The 14,645-nt window shown below is 39.1% G+C and overlaps 1 protein-coding gene across 1 annotated transcript in view; it reads right to left on the bottom strand.

Moving 5' to 3' along the window:
- The window catches only part of dscamb (Down syndrome cell adhesion molecule b), a 135,292-nt gene that overhangs the window by 9,433 nt on the left and 111,214 nt on the right, over positions 1-14,645 (bottom strand). Inside the window, exons 12-25 of the mRNA XM_022679006.2 lie at positions 10,345-10,541; positions 9,291-9,387; positions 8,908-9,036; positions 8,425-8,592; positions 7,315-7,385; positions 6,071-6,311; positions 5,593-5,739; positions 3,976-4,131; positions 3,180-3,313; positions 2,563-2,716; positions 2,194-2,311; positions 1,333-1,496; positions 1,137-1,235; positions 137-325 (exon numbers count right to left, since the gene is read on the bottom strand). Of these exons, the coding sequence (XP_022534727.2) occupies positions 137-325; positions 1,137-1,235; positions 1,333-1,496; positions 2,194-2,311; positions 2,563-2,716; positions 3,180-3,313; positions 3,976-4,131; positions 5,593-5,739; positions 6,071-6,311; positions 7,315-7,385; positions 8,425-8,592; positions 8,908-9,036; positions 9,291-9,387; positions 10,345-10,541 (2,064 nt within the window). The remainder of the gene's footprint in view (positions 1-136; positions 326-1,136; positions 1,236-1,332; positions 1,497-2,193; positions 2,312-2,562; positions 2,717-3,179; positions 3,314-3,975; positions 4,132-5,592; positions 5,740-6,070; positions 6,312-7,314; positions 7,386-8,424; positions 8,593-8,907; positions 9,037-9,290; positions 9,388-10,344; positions 10,542-14,645) is intronic.

Below are 14,645 nucleotides of genomic sequence, written 5' to 3'. Positions count from 1 at the left end.
AGACATTCCGTCTGGGTGTTTTTTTTAATGAAGCACAAAGCAGAGCCAAGCTAATATTAAACTAATAATAATTCAATTAATAATCAACTTATGAGGACATTTTAGAATTGATTTTCCTGTAATTGATTAATCTCACCTTTTCCATGGGTTTTGGCTTCAATGATCTCACTGATGCGGCCAGGACCCACAGCGTTCTGAGCAGTTAAGGTGAATTTGTACCAGGTACCACATTTCAGGTTCTCCAGGCGGTAGGATCGCTCACTGGGGCTGATGGGGAAGCTGCCCCACTCCTCACTGTTGTCCTCTGAATACTGGAGAATATAGCCTTAAAGAGAAGCATTTACCATGTTAAGAAATGTAATGAAATGTATCTTTAATTGATGTCTTGTTGACCTTCAGACTTTTTTTTTTTGGTCTGAACCAAAATAGCAGCTGTTAAAAGATGCTACAAACCATGATCCAGACCAAATGACCACAATATAATTTACTGAACCATGGTTTGGTTCACCTGCAAGGTTGAAAACACTTTTTTGGAAAGTTTGGAGTTGGATACAAATTACTGGAAATTGAGGCAGACTATCATTATTCATTAAGCAACAGTGTTGTGCCAAAATCCGACTCTCTTCACATGCAGTATGGGCAAAACAGATTATGCTGGTGATTGCTGTATCTACTGTAAATGTAGATTAACCCTCATGTCACACTTTAGCCCTGATCTGTCTTGTTTTCGTTCTTTCTTTGCTCTTCCTGCTCATGTCCTTTTCAGCCTACTTATTTCTGTCATTCTGTTCTCATCTTTGTCTTTGTTACTCTGCCCCCTCGTTATCTACCCCAGGTGTTCCATGTTTTCTCAGCCCCACATATTTACTTTGTTCTGTGTTGTGGTTAATTCTACCCAATTTCATACTTATTGTTTGTCATCTAAAATTATCTTGCTGAATTGACATGCTGACATGCGATGCACAGTCTTCTACAAACCAATCGATGTCAAATATAAGAGAATGCAGCCCGTGGTTCAGTGTTTGGTCTGGTCTTTTCTTCAATTCTCAAGTACAAAGAGTAGGGTCATTGGAAAATCTAAAGCATCTTAAAGCAAAGTAAAAACAAAAACTGGTTGCAGTGAGCAGAGGTCTTACCCCTGATGGAGCTTCCTCCATTGTCTCCAGGAATCCAGGACAGCGTAATGGAGGTGGTGGTGGTTTTGGTAACAGTGAGGCGTGGCTGGTCTGGAGGTACTGCAATTTAACCCAATCAGAAGCAAGAGTTAGTTACTGTTGCATTAATGCTGTCAAATCCTTCAAGTGTATTACTAAAGCATTTGTTCAGACTCACCCTGAACCTGCAGATTAAGCATGATTTCATCTGAGCCCCAGTTGTTGCTGGCCACACAGCTGTAGAATCCGGAGTCTTCTGCTTTCACTGTGCGAATAACGAAGCTGCCGTTGGTGTGGACGCTGCGGCGGTTGTCAACAGAAACTGGAGCAGGTGTACCGTTACTGAAAGAAAAAATATATATTAATATCCTAACTACAAAATTCACATATTAAAACTTTATTATAGAATGACGGAGTGATAGACATTAGAAAAAGAAATAGAAAATTGCACAGGTGTGTAAAAAAGGGAAACTACTTAAATGTGCAGGGATGGGTGCCTCTTCAAAATGATCAACATGAATATCAGCCACATCAGCATTTAACCTAACAACTGCAACAGATTTCAAATCCAAATACAAGGGGCATTGCTGGTTCTTTTTAGTGGGGCTCAAGCATTCTCAAAATGTGTCCCAGCATCTCTAAATGTTTTTTGTTTAAACGGAAATTGGTCTCTAATAAGCTAAAAATGTTCAAAACTTGGACTATTAAATCATTAAATCAGTCAATCATTGAACAGAATTTAAAACTGAAAATGTAGCAGTTCCATCTCGGCACAAAAATGGTACGATCCCACTTTCTCTCTGCTCTCCACTCTCTTTTTACGATGTCATTGTCTGCTGATGCTTTTATTTAGTAAACTAATGCTGCAGGCTGAAGGGCTAGCTCTGCTGCCATGGGTATGCTAGACAGGTACAGTCTTTATGTTTTTTAGATCATTAATGTTATGGAATAGCAGAAGATGTGATGAGACAGATGATGTCCCATTCACTTTTATTTACAGTTTTTTAAGGGAGGATGGTGTGGCCGGGGTAAAACTCACTTTCCCTTTAGCCACTTGACGGCTGGAGGAGGATCTCCCACAGCTTTGCAGGGCAGGACAATGTCCCTCATCCATGGTGTAGTTACTGTTCCACTGAATGTCAGAATCCGAGCAGGAGCTGAAATAATAAAAGACACATTATTATCCAGCTCATTTTATCATAGATACTTTAGGAGATTTTATCTACCACTGTGACTCATAAGTGGTTTATCATATGTAAAGTGAACACAATCTGTAGCAGCTACTGCTGACCAACGTCATAGTCATTCAGTAGCTATGCCAATATGCTAACATTCCAATAGGTAATTTAGTTAATACACACACACTACATAAATAATCCCAATCACTGCTTCTGCTCTCTGTCTGTACCTTTGGCTTGAGGTTCTACGGTGATGATCTCACTGGCGTTGCCACGGCCGGCTGCAGTCACAGCAACCACCCAAATACTGTACTTCCAGTTCTGGTTCAGATTGGTAACACGTCGGAAATACACATCAGGAGCAGCCTCAAACTCACTGATTACCTGCAGCATAGAGACAACAACAAAAAAACACATTAATAACCAACAGCTTTAAAAAGATAAACCTCTTTAAAGAGCATGACTGATATGACCCTTAGTAATCTGATGTTTAAAGACAAAGCAGGAGACTGTAACAGATAAATGCTTCAGTGTTGAGTGCAGGGGATCTGATGGGCTGTTCAAAATGGCCAGCAACTAATGTGTGACCTTCTGCCACAATTTCTTTAGTGTGTTAGAATCTGACAATATCTGTTGACACTGTTGCTTCAGAATGCAACAGAAAACGCTCTCATCACAAGAACAAATACTCTGTTACCATACTTTTTAAATTGTGGTTACTTATACTTTACTGGAGTAATTATTTTTCAGACGTTTTTTTGTCAGACGTTTGTAGGATATTAAACATGAATGGGTGTTTAAACAGGGGAATACTATGCAAAAAATATTAGCATTCCAGTTAGCATACCGTCGGGTAAGGGTTGGAGCAGAAGACGGTGTATTTCCGGATGATTCCATTGAGTTTGAGAGGGGGAAGCCAAGACACAAACACCACAGAGGCAGATGCAGCAGCTGCTTTCACTCCAGCTGGAGGTCCAGGAACTGTAGAAGAAAGAAAAGGAGATTGACTCATTCTTTGATTCACAGCGTCACGTGTGCACCAGGAATATGTCATAGAAGCACTACCACCCACAGTGAACAGTGTGTGGTAATGATCTGTTCTAGATAGAATGGTCTGGCTAGAAATCCCACTTCCACATTCAAAGCAGGAGCCATAAGCTTCCATTAAACACTCATAGTCATGGGACAGCATAATAACATGTTTACAGCTCTGATTTTGCTATTTATAGGTATATTTTTGAGTAAAAAAAACATTGTTGTTCTGATTCTATAAACTACAGACAACATTTCTCTTAAATTCCAAATATAAATATTGTCATTTAGAGCATTTACTTACAGAAATGGTTGAAATAACAAAGTTTTGAGAGTCCAGAAATCAATATTTGGTGGAATAACCCTGGTTTTTAATCACAGTTTTCATGCATCTCATCATGTTCTCCTCCATAAGTCTTACACACTGCTTTTGGATAACTTTATGCCACTCCTGGTGTAAATATTCAAGAAGTTCAGTTTGGTTTGTTGGCTTGTGATCATCCATCTTTCTCTTGATTATATTCCAGAGGTTTTTCAATTTGGTAAAAATCAAAGAAACTCATCATTTTTATCTGTATATGTTTAGTGATAGAGAGTAATAAATATCTCACCATCCTCTTTGGTGCGAGTGTAAATCTGCTCACTGCGCACGCCATCCCCCGCCCGTGTAAAGGCCAGAACCTGTATGCTGTAGTTGGTGTATTTCTCCAGATTCTCCAGCTCAAGAGAGGGCTTTCCTGTGGTCACATTTTTGATCTCACCCAGCTCTGAAACAAAACACACACACACACACAGTTCAGTTCAAAACCCTGTAAACTATATACAGCACACATAAAGTAAATTTTAAAGGGGTACAGTAGAGTTAGACAGTGTACCCATATAAATACTGTATAATACCGTGCATATTGGAAGGAGACATTGAGCAAACATTGATTCTGTACTCTAACAAACTTGGGTCTTATAGTTTAAAATGGTAAAATGGTTTGAGAAAGCTGTGTGTAAGAACACAGCAAGTAAATTTCTTAGCCTTTCTAAAAAAGCAGTTGAATGCATTGGATTTTATTATTCTCTAATTCTCTAGATCAGAATTGTACACATCTCTACTGGAAACACACTTGCTGAATATACACCTCTTCTTGTTTTTTATACCACAAGGCAAAGCAGCAGTGTCCCCTAGAGGAATTTACCAGAACTTCCTATTCTCAATAATAGAACAAAGTCATGATCTGGGGTGCCTGAATAAATATACACTACCAGTCAAAAGCTTTAGAACACCCCTATTATTTAGTTGTCCAGTAGTAGTGCTGTATGACCCAAACAAGCTGCTTTTTTATTTTCTCATGTTAGCAATGAATATAATACTGATTATCCCCTCACCTGTCAGACCTCTAATTCTTCTATTTACTGCTGAAACTGAAACTTAGTCCAATCATATTAAGCTGAGCTAAAGGCTAAAGCTGTTGCCATGTGGGTCAGCCAGACGTGACTCTTCCTGTACCAGTTTTCTCCAGTTTCCAAGAGTCTTCTGAAGGTGTAGAAATCAGTACTTACTGCTCTCTGGCTTCATCTGTAATTCTCTAAAGACAAGACTTATACTTTTAATAGTTACAGAGTTATCTGTGTCATTTTCTGAATCTTTTTCTAGCTATTATGATGAAAGTGTGAATAGCTTTGTGAACTGACTTTTTAAAATCACTTTCCAAGGCTGAACAGTTTATTTACATTGCTACTTCCTAGATGTAAGCTGTTAACCAATACATTGTTTGCTCCTCTTTTCTTTTAAAACAATATATGATTTTTTTTTTTTACAATATAATAATTATTAATAAATATTTTGCAATACTAAAATCTCTTTTTTCCATGTATTTTCCTTAAAGACCCTGGAGGTTTACTGCAAAATTGTGTACACTAAATTTGAAACCATTTCCAGTTATTGACTAGATCTGAAGAGCTTAAAAGCAAAAATAAAGGGAAAAAGGGCCATGCTTTAAAACTTTTGACATATGATGTAAGTGTATAACTATAGCTTTTTTAATCAATTTTCAGTGAAAGTGCTGGCTAAGCTATTTAAAATGCTAATTTACTGCAAACCATGAATCTTTGCCTCAATTCAATGATTTTGTTCTTCACATCAAGGAAAAATCCTAGGCTCTCTGTATATGTGTTCTGTTAATAGCAGAATAGCACACTATCAAAAGGAAGTCTCTAAAAGACAGGAGAATAATCACCTCCATCCAGTAGATTGGCCCAGTAGATGACACGGTATCCCAGCAGCATTCCGTTCAGTGCTTCTTTAGGCAGAGCAGACCAGGACAGGGAGATGGTCTCTGGAGTCGTGGCTGTGGTCACTACATTTTCAGGTGGTCGGCTTGGAACTGTGACAATGTGCAGAACGTGTTCAATTTAGTCATTTACTGATAGCTGAGTACTGAGTGGTAAAAATGTATTGATATATTTAATCATCAAATCAAAATGTGTCACTATTTGCAAATGTAGAAAAACCAAAAATAGGTTGTGTGTACTGTTTTTATTTTTATTTTTTACAGATTGTTGAAGCTGTGTCAGTTTGCCAAAATTTATTTTACGATATTTCTGGGAAACTTTGTGCTAAAATCTTTATGCATATTTGCATATATCTGCAGTTAATATAAATAATTATAAACAATTATTAAAAAATAGGAAAATGATGTTGGTGTTGGCACTGACCGTCCTCCAGAGTGGTGATGACGGCCTCCTCAGACGTTGGCCCCATGCCAGCGCGGTTTGCCGCCTGCACTCGCACCTCGTACTGCGTGTACTTCTTCAGGTTGTCCAGAGTGATGGTCTCTGTGTCTCCTGTAGTATCCAGGTTGATGGTGCTGTACTGAGGACTGCCTCCAGTGCCGTACTCACGATAGCACACCTGATAGCTCCGGATCAAACCGTTCTGAAGGTGTTTGTGTGGAGCCTGGAAGCAGCAGAGAAGACAATGTAGGAAAGTAGGAAAAAGTTTCATTGAATGCCCGAGCTCTTAGGTACACACATGGTGAGAAAAAAAAGTATATTTAAAATTGTACTTCAAACATTGCCCACATGCCCAAATACACTGTATTAGCTATAATCTGTTAAAATATATTAGAGGATGTACACTTAAAACACAGATTATCCCAATAACTATGCTTTGATTGTTTAATTTAAGGATGTTTCAATTCACTTATGCAGGGCATTATAGCTACAGTGTAGTGAAAAAGGTATTTGTCTCCTACAGATTTCTTCTTTTCCCTTTTTTTCCTTTTTTTATTTGAGCCATTCAGAGGTGGATCGGATCATTATTGATGAGTTGTCCATGCCCTTTTGGAGTAATTTTTGGAAAAGATTTGGAAGAGTTTAAGATTGTTCCATGTGTTTCCATTTGTGAATAATAGCTCTCACTTTGATCTGTTGGAGTCCTAAAGCCTTATAAATCACTTTACTACCTTTTCCGGACTGATAGATGATCAATGACTATGTTTTCTCACTTGTTTTGGAATTTCTTCAAATTGGGGCAAAATGTGTTATTTTCTTAGATATTTTATCTGTTTCATTTTGTCAGAGAGGTTCTATTTGAGTGGTTTCTTGATTCTACAGGTCTGGCAGTAATCAGGCCTGGTTGTGGTTAGTTAAATTGTACTCATCTTTCCAAAAAAAAGTGCAGTTAATCATAGTTAATTCATAGGGGGCAATTCACATGGTTTCAATTGCTTTTTTCCCTTGAAATGAAATTGTCATTTAAAAACAGATTTGTGTTATCTTTGCCAGAGATTAAAATCTGTTTGTTAATCAGTAAAATGTAAGTATGTAAAAAATTGCAAATTGCAGAAATCTGTAGGTGGGAAAATATCTGTTCACTGAACTGTATATTGTCTGTTAATAGATAATAAATAGATGCAAGTAATTCTTATATGAATTAAATAACTAAATTATTCTTCTACCTTCCAGGTGACTTTGATGCTCTGTGATGACGTCGATTCAAGCTGCACATCCTGGGGAGCGCCATCAGGTGCTGCAAAAATCAAATGGTGGGTCAGAGGAAGTTATTTGTAAAAGCTGCCTCTAGATGGCAGAACAGATCACAGAATCTGAAGACAGCAAGGTGACCAAAACTCATATCAGCTACAGATAGATAGTGACTGGCTGCAGTAATTGCTGCTCTTGCAGATATTGGATGATATTGGTTGAATTTGATCTCACAAAATACAATTTGAATTCATCAAAAGAAATTCTCCAGAATGGCCTAAAATAACCCCTTTTTTACATACATTGAAAATCTCTCTACTGTGAAGTTGGTTTGTGATGTAGGCTTATACATTTTTAATGCTATATTTTACATTTTATATAAAGCTATGGCATGATAATCACAAAATATCAATATAACACATCAAACTGTAAGCATAAACAGCTGAAACCTGGGTTGCCAGGTATAGACAACAGCATTCAAACAATGTGCTGCAGCCAGGTTATCACTGAGCTTCAGTAAGGTTGCCAACCATAGCTAGGTAATTTACCACCACCACTAGTGTAGTACAGACAGATGTTTTGGACAATGCAAATCTATTTTTTCACTGATCAGCTGTCGTAGTCACTTGCTTTGCATCTGGAGAAGAGCTGGTGGGGCAGGAAACTCTATCCAGCATTTGGAAATTGGACAGCTGTAGTCATTTCAGACACTTGATTGCATTTATTACTGATTGTTTCTTTAATAAACAGTTTTTTTTAAATAATAGGCCCATGTTTCTTCCATGTTGCACTGTTCATTAACTTTAACATTCTCATTCAAATCAACATCAACAATGCTTAATTAAACAACCCTTTTTTGTAGAGAAAAAGGGCATTTTAAAAAATAAATTCTACTTACTATAATAATGTCGGGTTTGAATCAGGCCTGGGCTCATAATGACAGTTAACAGGATGGGCCAGGTTGGGCTCGGACAGAATGTGCACGGGCTTGGGTATAGGGTCTGTCTGGATCTTTTGGGCCTGTGTGGGTATTCTGTGCATTTTCATGCTTATAGACATAGTGAAAAAGACATTTATTAACTTACGGGCTTCATCAGTGGTGATGGTAAGCTCATTGCTGGGTCTGCTCTCTCCGATCTGATTCTTGGCGAACATGCGGATGTTGTAGGTGGAGGCGGGGTGCAGCTCGATGATGGTGGCCTGGTTGAGCTGGGGTGAGACGTCTTTGGTGGTTTGGGATGAGGCCCAGGGGGCTGGAGAGGAAATGAGGTGATCGCAGAAGTGTACACATCAATTATTAATCTATCATACCTTGATTTTGTATTGTTTTAGTGATAACTAGGTTTAATTTCTTAGTTTTATTAATTAACAGTTTAATTATCCATGACAGTATTTCACTTTTTTAAATCTGAATCACTATTATTAGTTATATTGTAAACTGTGGATCTCCCTTAGTGTATTTACAGTTTCAATAACCAACAAATGAAAGACAGAACATCCATAACATATTATGACAACAAGTAAGAGTATTAAAAAGACATTACAGTAGACAAACAAACACTCTTTACCTGATTTGTTCTTATAGTTGATGTCATATCCTGTGATGGGGCTGTTGCCATCAAAGCCCATTGTCCAGCGAAGAGCAATGGTCCTGTCCTTCACCTCTCTGATTTCCACTTCAGGAGGGTCTGGCCGATCTTATTTTATGGAAAAAAAACATGTACAGGTCACATGACTCATCAGCCTAGTGCCTCTAAACTGTCTTTCCATCTCCAGTGTATAAACGCGACTGTTACATTTCCCTGTGTTAATATTGTCACATATTTATTTTCCCCCAGAAATAATAATAAAAAAATTAAAAATACATTATTCTACCATATTGTAACTTAGAAATGATCGACAGCCTTGCCTGGAAAAGACCATCTGCATTACATGGAGTAGCTTTTCTTACCTTGTACAATTAACTGAATGATTCCTTTATCTTCACCGTACGAGTTAATGGCGATGCAGGAGAAAAACCCAGAATCCTCTCTGACTGTGTGCAGAATCTGTGAGCACAGAGAAAATCAATCTTGTGTTTCTGTAAAATTTTTGCACATATAAAAATGTATACAGCAAATGCAATACAGACATTTTGGACAGTTTAGGCTATTTTAGTATGAAGATTCAATCTGATTGGCTCTACTGAGATATTGCTGCTCTGTTTAAGACCCATATTTTAGTGCCTTAGATTGTAAAATTAAATTTTAAAACCAGCTAAGGTTCTGTTTTTTGTACACTTCACACTAATGTAACCATTTTTTAACCTCAATTATTATAAGCATTTTTATTTGTTTAGAATTTGCAAGGTACAATTTCAGACACTAGGTAATTAATGTGCAAACTTCAGACTAAGGAACCAGCAGGACTAAAAAACATATTCCAAAAGATCTAGAAGATTTTTTTAAACATTTTATGATGAGGGATTAAAGACGATTAAGGGGGCAGTTTTGAGTGTCTGAGTTGATTTTTTATGTGTCACCTAGAGTGTGTTTTTCAGCTAAATACTAAGAAATATAAATATAAAATATAATATAAAAATAACTAATAAAATATCAATAAATAATAAATCTTTTAATGTACAACCAAGTAAATGTACACAAGTTTCTACTCCTTATTGCCTCATTTTCCGTGATAAATGCTTTAGTGTTCCAACTTTTTTTGGAACTTTTGCAAACCTGAAATGAGGTATTTTAACAAATACAAGCTAATGAAATAAAAGACAAATAAAAGTAAAGGAAAGAAACACTAGATTTTGTATTTTTGAATTTTTATTCTGTCCCAGACCTAGATATAAATATTTCCAGGCAATGGATAAAAACTGTGTAAACATGGATACAATACAAACTGAAAGTGCTATTATCGATAAATTATTAGATCATTAAATTATGTAATCTGTTTTAACCGCATTAAACTTGAAAGTAGAGTTGGAGATTAATGCTAATCATGTAGGATGACCTGCTCACCTGTAGAGTGGAAATGACCTCATCAGCCACTTCCTTGACGTTGACAACATAGCGGCTCATGTCGGGGTTGATGATGTGGGACTCCTTCTCCCAGCGCACCTTGATGGGTTTCTCACCATGAGCCGTACAGCTCATCTCCGTCATGTGACCCTGTTCCGCACGGGTGGTGTTTGGGTAGGAGGTGATCATGGCAGGGACTGAGAGAGAGAGAGAGAGAGAGAGAGAGAGATATTATTACACAGTGGATCATTCTGAGGTTTTGTACCAAGGTTAAGGATAAAAACTGAAAGTGAAAAAACATTTTAGTTAACTGAAATGAATAGAATCGGCAATTAATAAAAACAGTAACTAACTGAAACTGCATTGAGTGTTTATAACTGATATGGTAAAAAGCTGTATCTGTATCTAGTGCTGGGTGTCCATTTCCTATTTTATTTCTGAGTTGATAATTTTGGTGAAAATGGGTGAAACCTGAGTTTATTGGGTTTCTGAGTTTATTTATGTGTTTCTCCGATTCTATTGGCTACTTTAAGCAGCAGTTTTACATATACACTGCTCAAAAAAATAAAGGGAACACTCAAATAACACAATATAACTCCAAGTAAATCAAACTTCTGTGAAATTAAACTGTCCACTTAGGAAGCAACACTGATTGACAATCAATTTCACCTGCTGTTGTGCAAATGGAATAGACAACAGGTGGAAATTATTGGCAATTAGCAAGACACACTCAATAAAGGAGTGGTTCTGCAGGTGGGGACCACAGACCACTTCTCAGAACCTATGCTGTCTGGCTGATGTTTTGGTCAGTTTTGAATGTTGGTGGTGCTTTCACACTCGTGGTAGCATGAGACGGACTCTACAACCCACACAAGTGGCTCAGGTAGTGCAGCTCATCCAGGATGGCACATCAATGCGAGCTGTGGCAAGAAGGTTTGCTGTGTCTGTCAGCGTAGTGTCCAGAGGCTGGAGGCGCTACCAGGGGACAGGCCAGTACACCAGGAGACGTGGAGGAGGCCGTAGGAGGGCAACAACCCAGCAGCAGGACCGCTACCTCCGCCTTTGTGCAAGAAGGAACAGGAGGAGCACTGCCAGAGCCCTGCAAAATGACCTCCAGCAGGCCACAAATGTGCATGTGTCTGCACAAACGGTTAGAAACCGACTCCATGAGGATGGTATGAGGGCCCGACGTCCACAGATGGGGGTTGTGCTCACAGCCCAACACCGTGCAGGACGCTTGGCATTTGCCAGAGAACACCAGGATTGGCAAATTCGCCACTGGCGCCTTGTGCTCTTCACAGATGAAAGCAGGTTCACACTGAGCACATGACAGACGTGACAGAGTCTGGAGACGCCGTGGAGAGCGGTCTGCTGCCTGCAACATCCTTCAGCATGACCGGTTTGGCAGTGGGTCAGTAATGGTGTGGGGTGGCATTTCTTTGGAGGGCCGCACAGCCCTCCATGTGCTCACCAGAGGTAGCCTGACTGCCATTAGGTACCGAGATGAGATCCTCAGACCCCTTGTGAGACCGTATGCTGGTGCGGTTGGCCCTGGGTTCCTCCTAATGCAGGACAATGCTAGACCTCATGTGGCTGGAGTGTGTCAGCAGTTCCTGCAAGATGAAGGCATTGAAGCTATGGACTGGCCCGCCCGTTCCCCAGACCTGAATCCGATTGAGCACATCTGGGACATCATGTCTCGCTCCATCCACCAACGTCACGTTGCACCACAGACTGTCCAGGAGTTGGCGGATGCTTTAGTCCAGGTCTGGGAGGAGATCCCTCAGGAGACCATCCGCCACCTCATCAGGAGCATGCCCAGGCGTTGTAGGGAGGTCATACAGGCACGTGGAGACCACACACAATACTGAGCCTCATTTTGACTTGTTTTAAGGACATTACATTAAAGTTGGATCAGCCTGTAGTGTGTTTTTTCACTTTAATTTTGTGTGTGGCTCCAAATCCAGGCCTCCATTGGTTAATAAATTTCATTTCCATTGATGATTTTTGTGTGATTTTGTTGTCAGCACATTCAACTTTGTACAGAACAAAGTATTCAATGAGAATATTTCATTCATTCAGATCTAGGATGTGTTATTTGAGTGTTCCCTTTATTTTTTTGAGCAGTGTATTTTGCACTTAGGGCTGCTAGCTTGTGGACTGTTACAGTTTTTTGTGGACAGTTGAATCCAGAACCTCACAAATAACCAAACGTATGAAAAAAACTAATACTAGAATTAATAAAAACTTAGAATAAGCACTAATACAAATAAAAAACTAATAAAAACTAGCAAACCCACTCTAAAAACTAATTACGGAACTGTAGGAGAAAAAGTTCAAACGAAACTATTATATATCCTTGATTTGTACAATGTTTTGTGGCTCGAATGTCAACAGTATAAAATTTGACACACACACACACACACACACACTAAACACACATATGCTAAACATGACACAACAAAAGTCAGTATTTCTTTAATCCAAAAAAAAGCAGGAACAAATGTTCTGTGTGTCCCATGACTTTTGCCATGTTTTATTCTGCAGGATATGCAGGTGACACCTCCTGCACTGAATATTGATTTTTATTTCTGTCTGTTCACATGAACAATTTTAGCCAGAAGCTGCCGGTCACAATCATTACCACCCACTGCCCACTGTCCACTGTAGGGGTAATATCTCCTATGACATATGACACTATAACACTGTGGCGGTAACACCTGTGCATCTTACACAGGTGCGTGTATTACCAAGCCTTGTATTAATGTACACACATGGGTTTATTAAATAATGTATTAAATAAGTGTAATCACTAAAAAATAAGGCACAATTGCATTACATATGTCCATGAATGTCACAACTGGATCTATTATCTATTATCTCAGAGTGTAATTGTGTCCTGTCTTTGTTATAGAGTAGACGAGCCTATGGAGGAGTCAGAGACACCAGGAGGTCAGAGCACTCAGGCCATTTCTGAGCTCCGTCTCGTGAGTGACACAACAGATACACAGCCACGTCTGAGGCAGACGAAGGCAGAGTCAAATCCGAGTTGAGTGATCTGGGTCACGGTGCTCAGAGACGTGTCCACTACTTTAAGACACACAGCGTATTTGAGACATCAGACAAAAGCTTTTACAGCTTCCTCTGATTGTGTTATTTCAGTGTGCTCTAAAGGGCCATTGTTCCGTGATTCTACTTTTCAGTATTTGGCAGCTGCTTTACTATAAATACAACTACAGCATTTTCTAGTTGCATGCTATTAATAGAGCTAAGTAAGAATTGTCTTTACTATGCTTGTTAATAAGAATTTCATTATCAATCCTTATGGTATCCTGCAGCACATTTTCTCTGATATGTTGCAACTGAGCCTGTAGATCCTGAAAACTCAAACTCCACACTAAAAACTAATTGGCTGACTCACAGAACCCTCTCTGCATGCGCTTTGTGAATATGCACACAAGCTGGTGCCGTTCTCTCAATATCCCTCTTTTTCAAGCATGCGATTGGGGGGAAAAAATTAAAACTCGTTTTAGATTACGGGAGATTTGATCTGACTTGCGGGCATCAGGGAGTCGTTATTAATATACGCTAGACTCCTGCAACTTCCGGGAGACTTGGGAAGTCTGTATTTCTGCGAAATCCTTGATGTGTGTGGGCAAGCATTGTCCTCCCCCCATTCCCTGCTACAGTGGGCAAGACTTTCATTTTTTTTTTACTTTTACCAGACATGGATATACTTTAGAGTAGTCAGAGGTGAAATGAGTTTTTATGGGATCCATGATGCTCTTTCTTATACTGAACGCATCCCATCCAGGAGGGGAAAAAAACAAAAACACTTCCCGCCCACACTAAAAACTGATTGGCTGACTCACAGACTCTTTGTAGAGAACAGGCCAATCAGAACCCTCTCTTATTTGCATGCGCTTTGTAAATATGCACACAAGTGGGTACCTTCTCTCAATAACCCTCTCTTTCAAACACACGATTGGGGAACAAGTAACACTCATTCCAGATTTGTGGGCATCAGGAAGCCGTTATTGATATTCGGTAGACTCCCGGAACTTCCGGGAGACTTGGGAAGTTGGGAAGCATTTCTGGGAAATCCTTGCTGTGTGTGGGCGAGCATTGTCCTTTGATTGTTTTTTTTTTACTTTTACCAGATATGGATATACTTTAGAGTAGTCCGAGATAAAATGAGTTTTCATGGGATCCATGATGCTCCTGAATGCATCCCGTCCAGAAGGAAAAAAAAAAAAAAAACACTGCCGGCCCACACTAAAAACTGATTGGCTGACTCATTG

Source organism: Astyanax mexicanus, chromosome 4 (assembly GCF_023375975.1).
Source record: "Astyanax mexicanus isolate ESR-SI-001 chromosome 4, AstMex3_surface, whole genome shotgun sequence".
In the NCBI taxonomy this organism is placed as follows: Eukaryota; Metazoa; Chordata; class Actinopteri; order Characiformes; family Acestrorhamphidae; genus Astyanax; species Astyanax mexicanus.
Note: the sequence above shows the minus strand (reverse complement) of the source record. Positions and strands in the feature narration are given on the sequence as shown.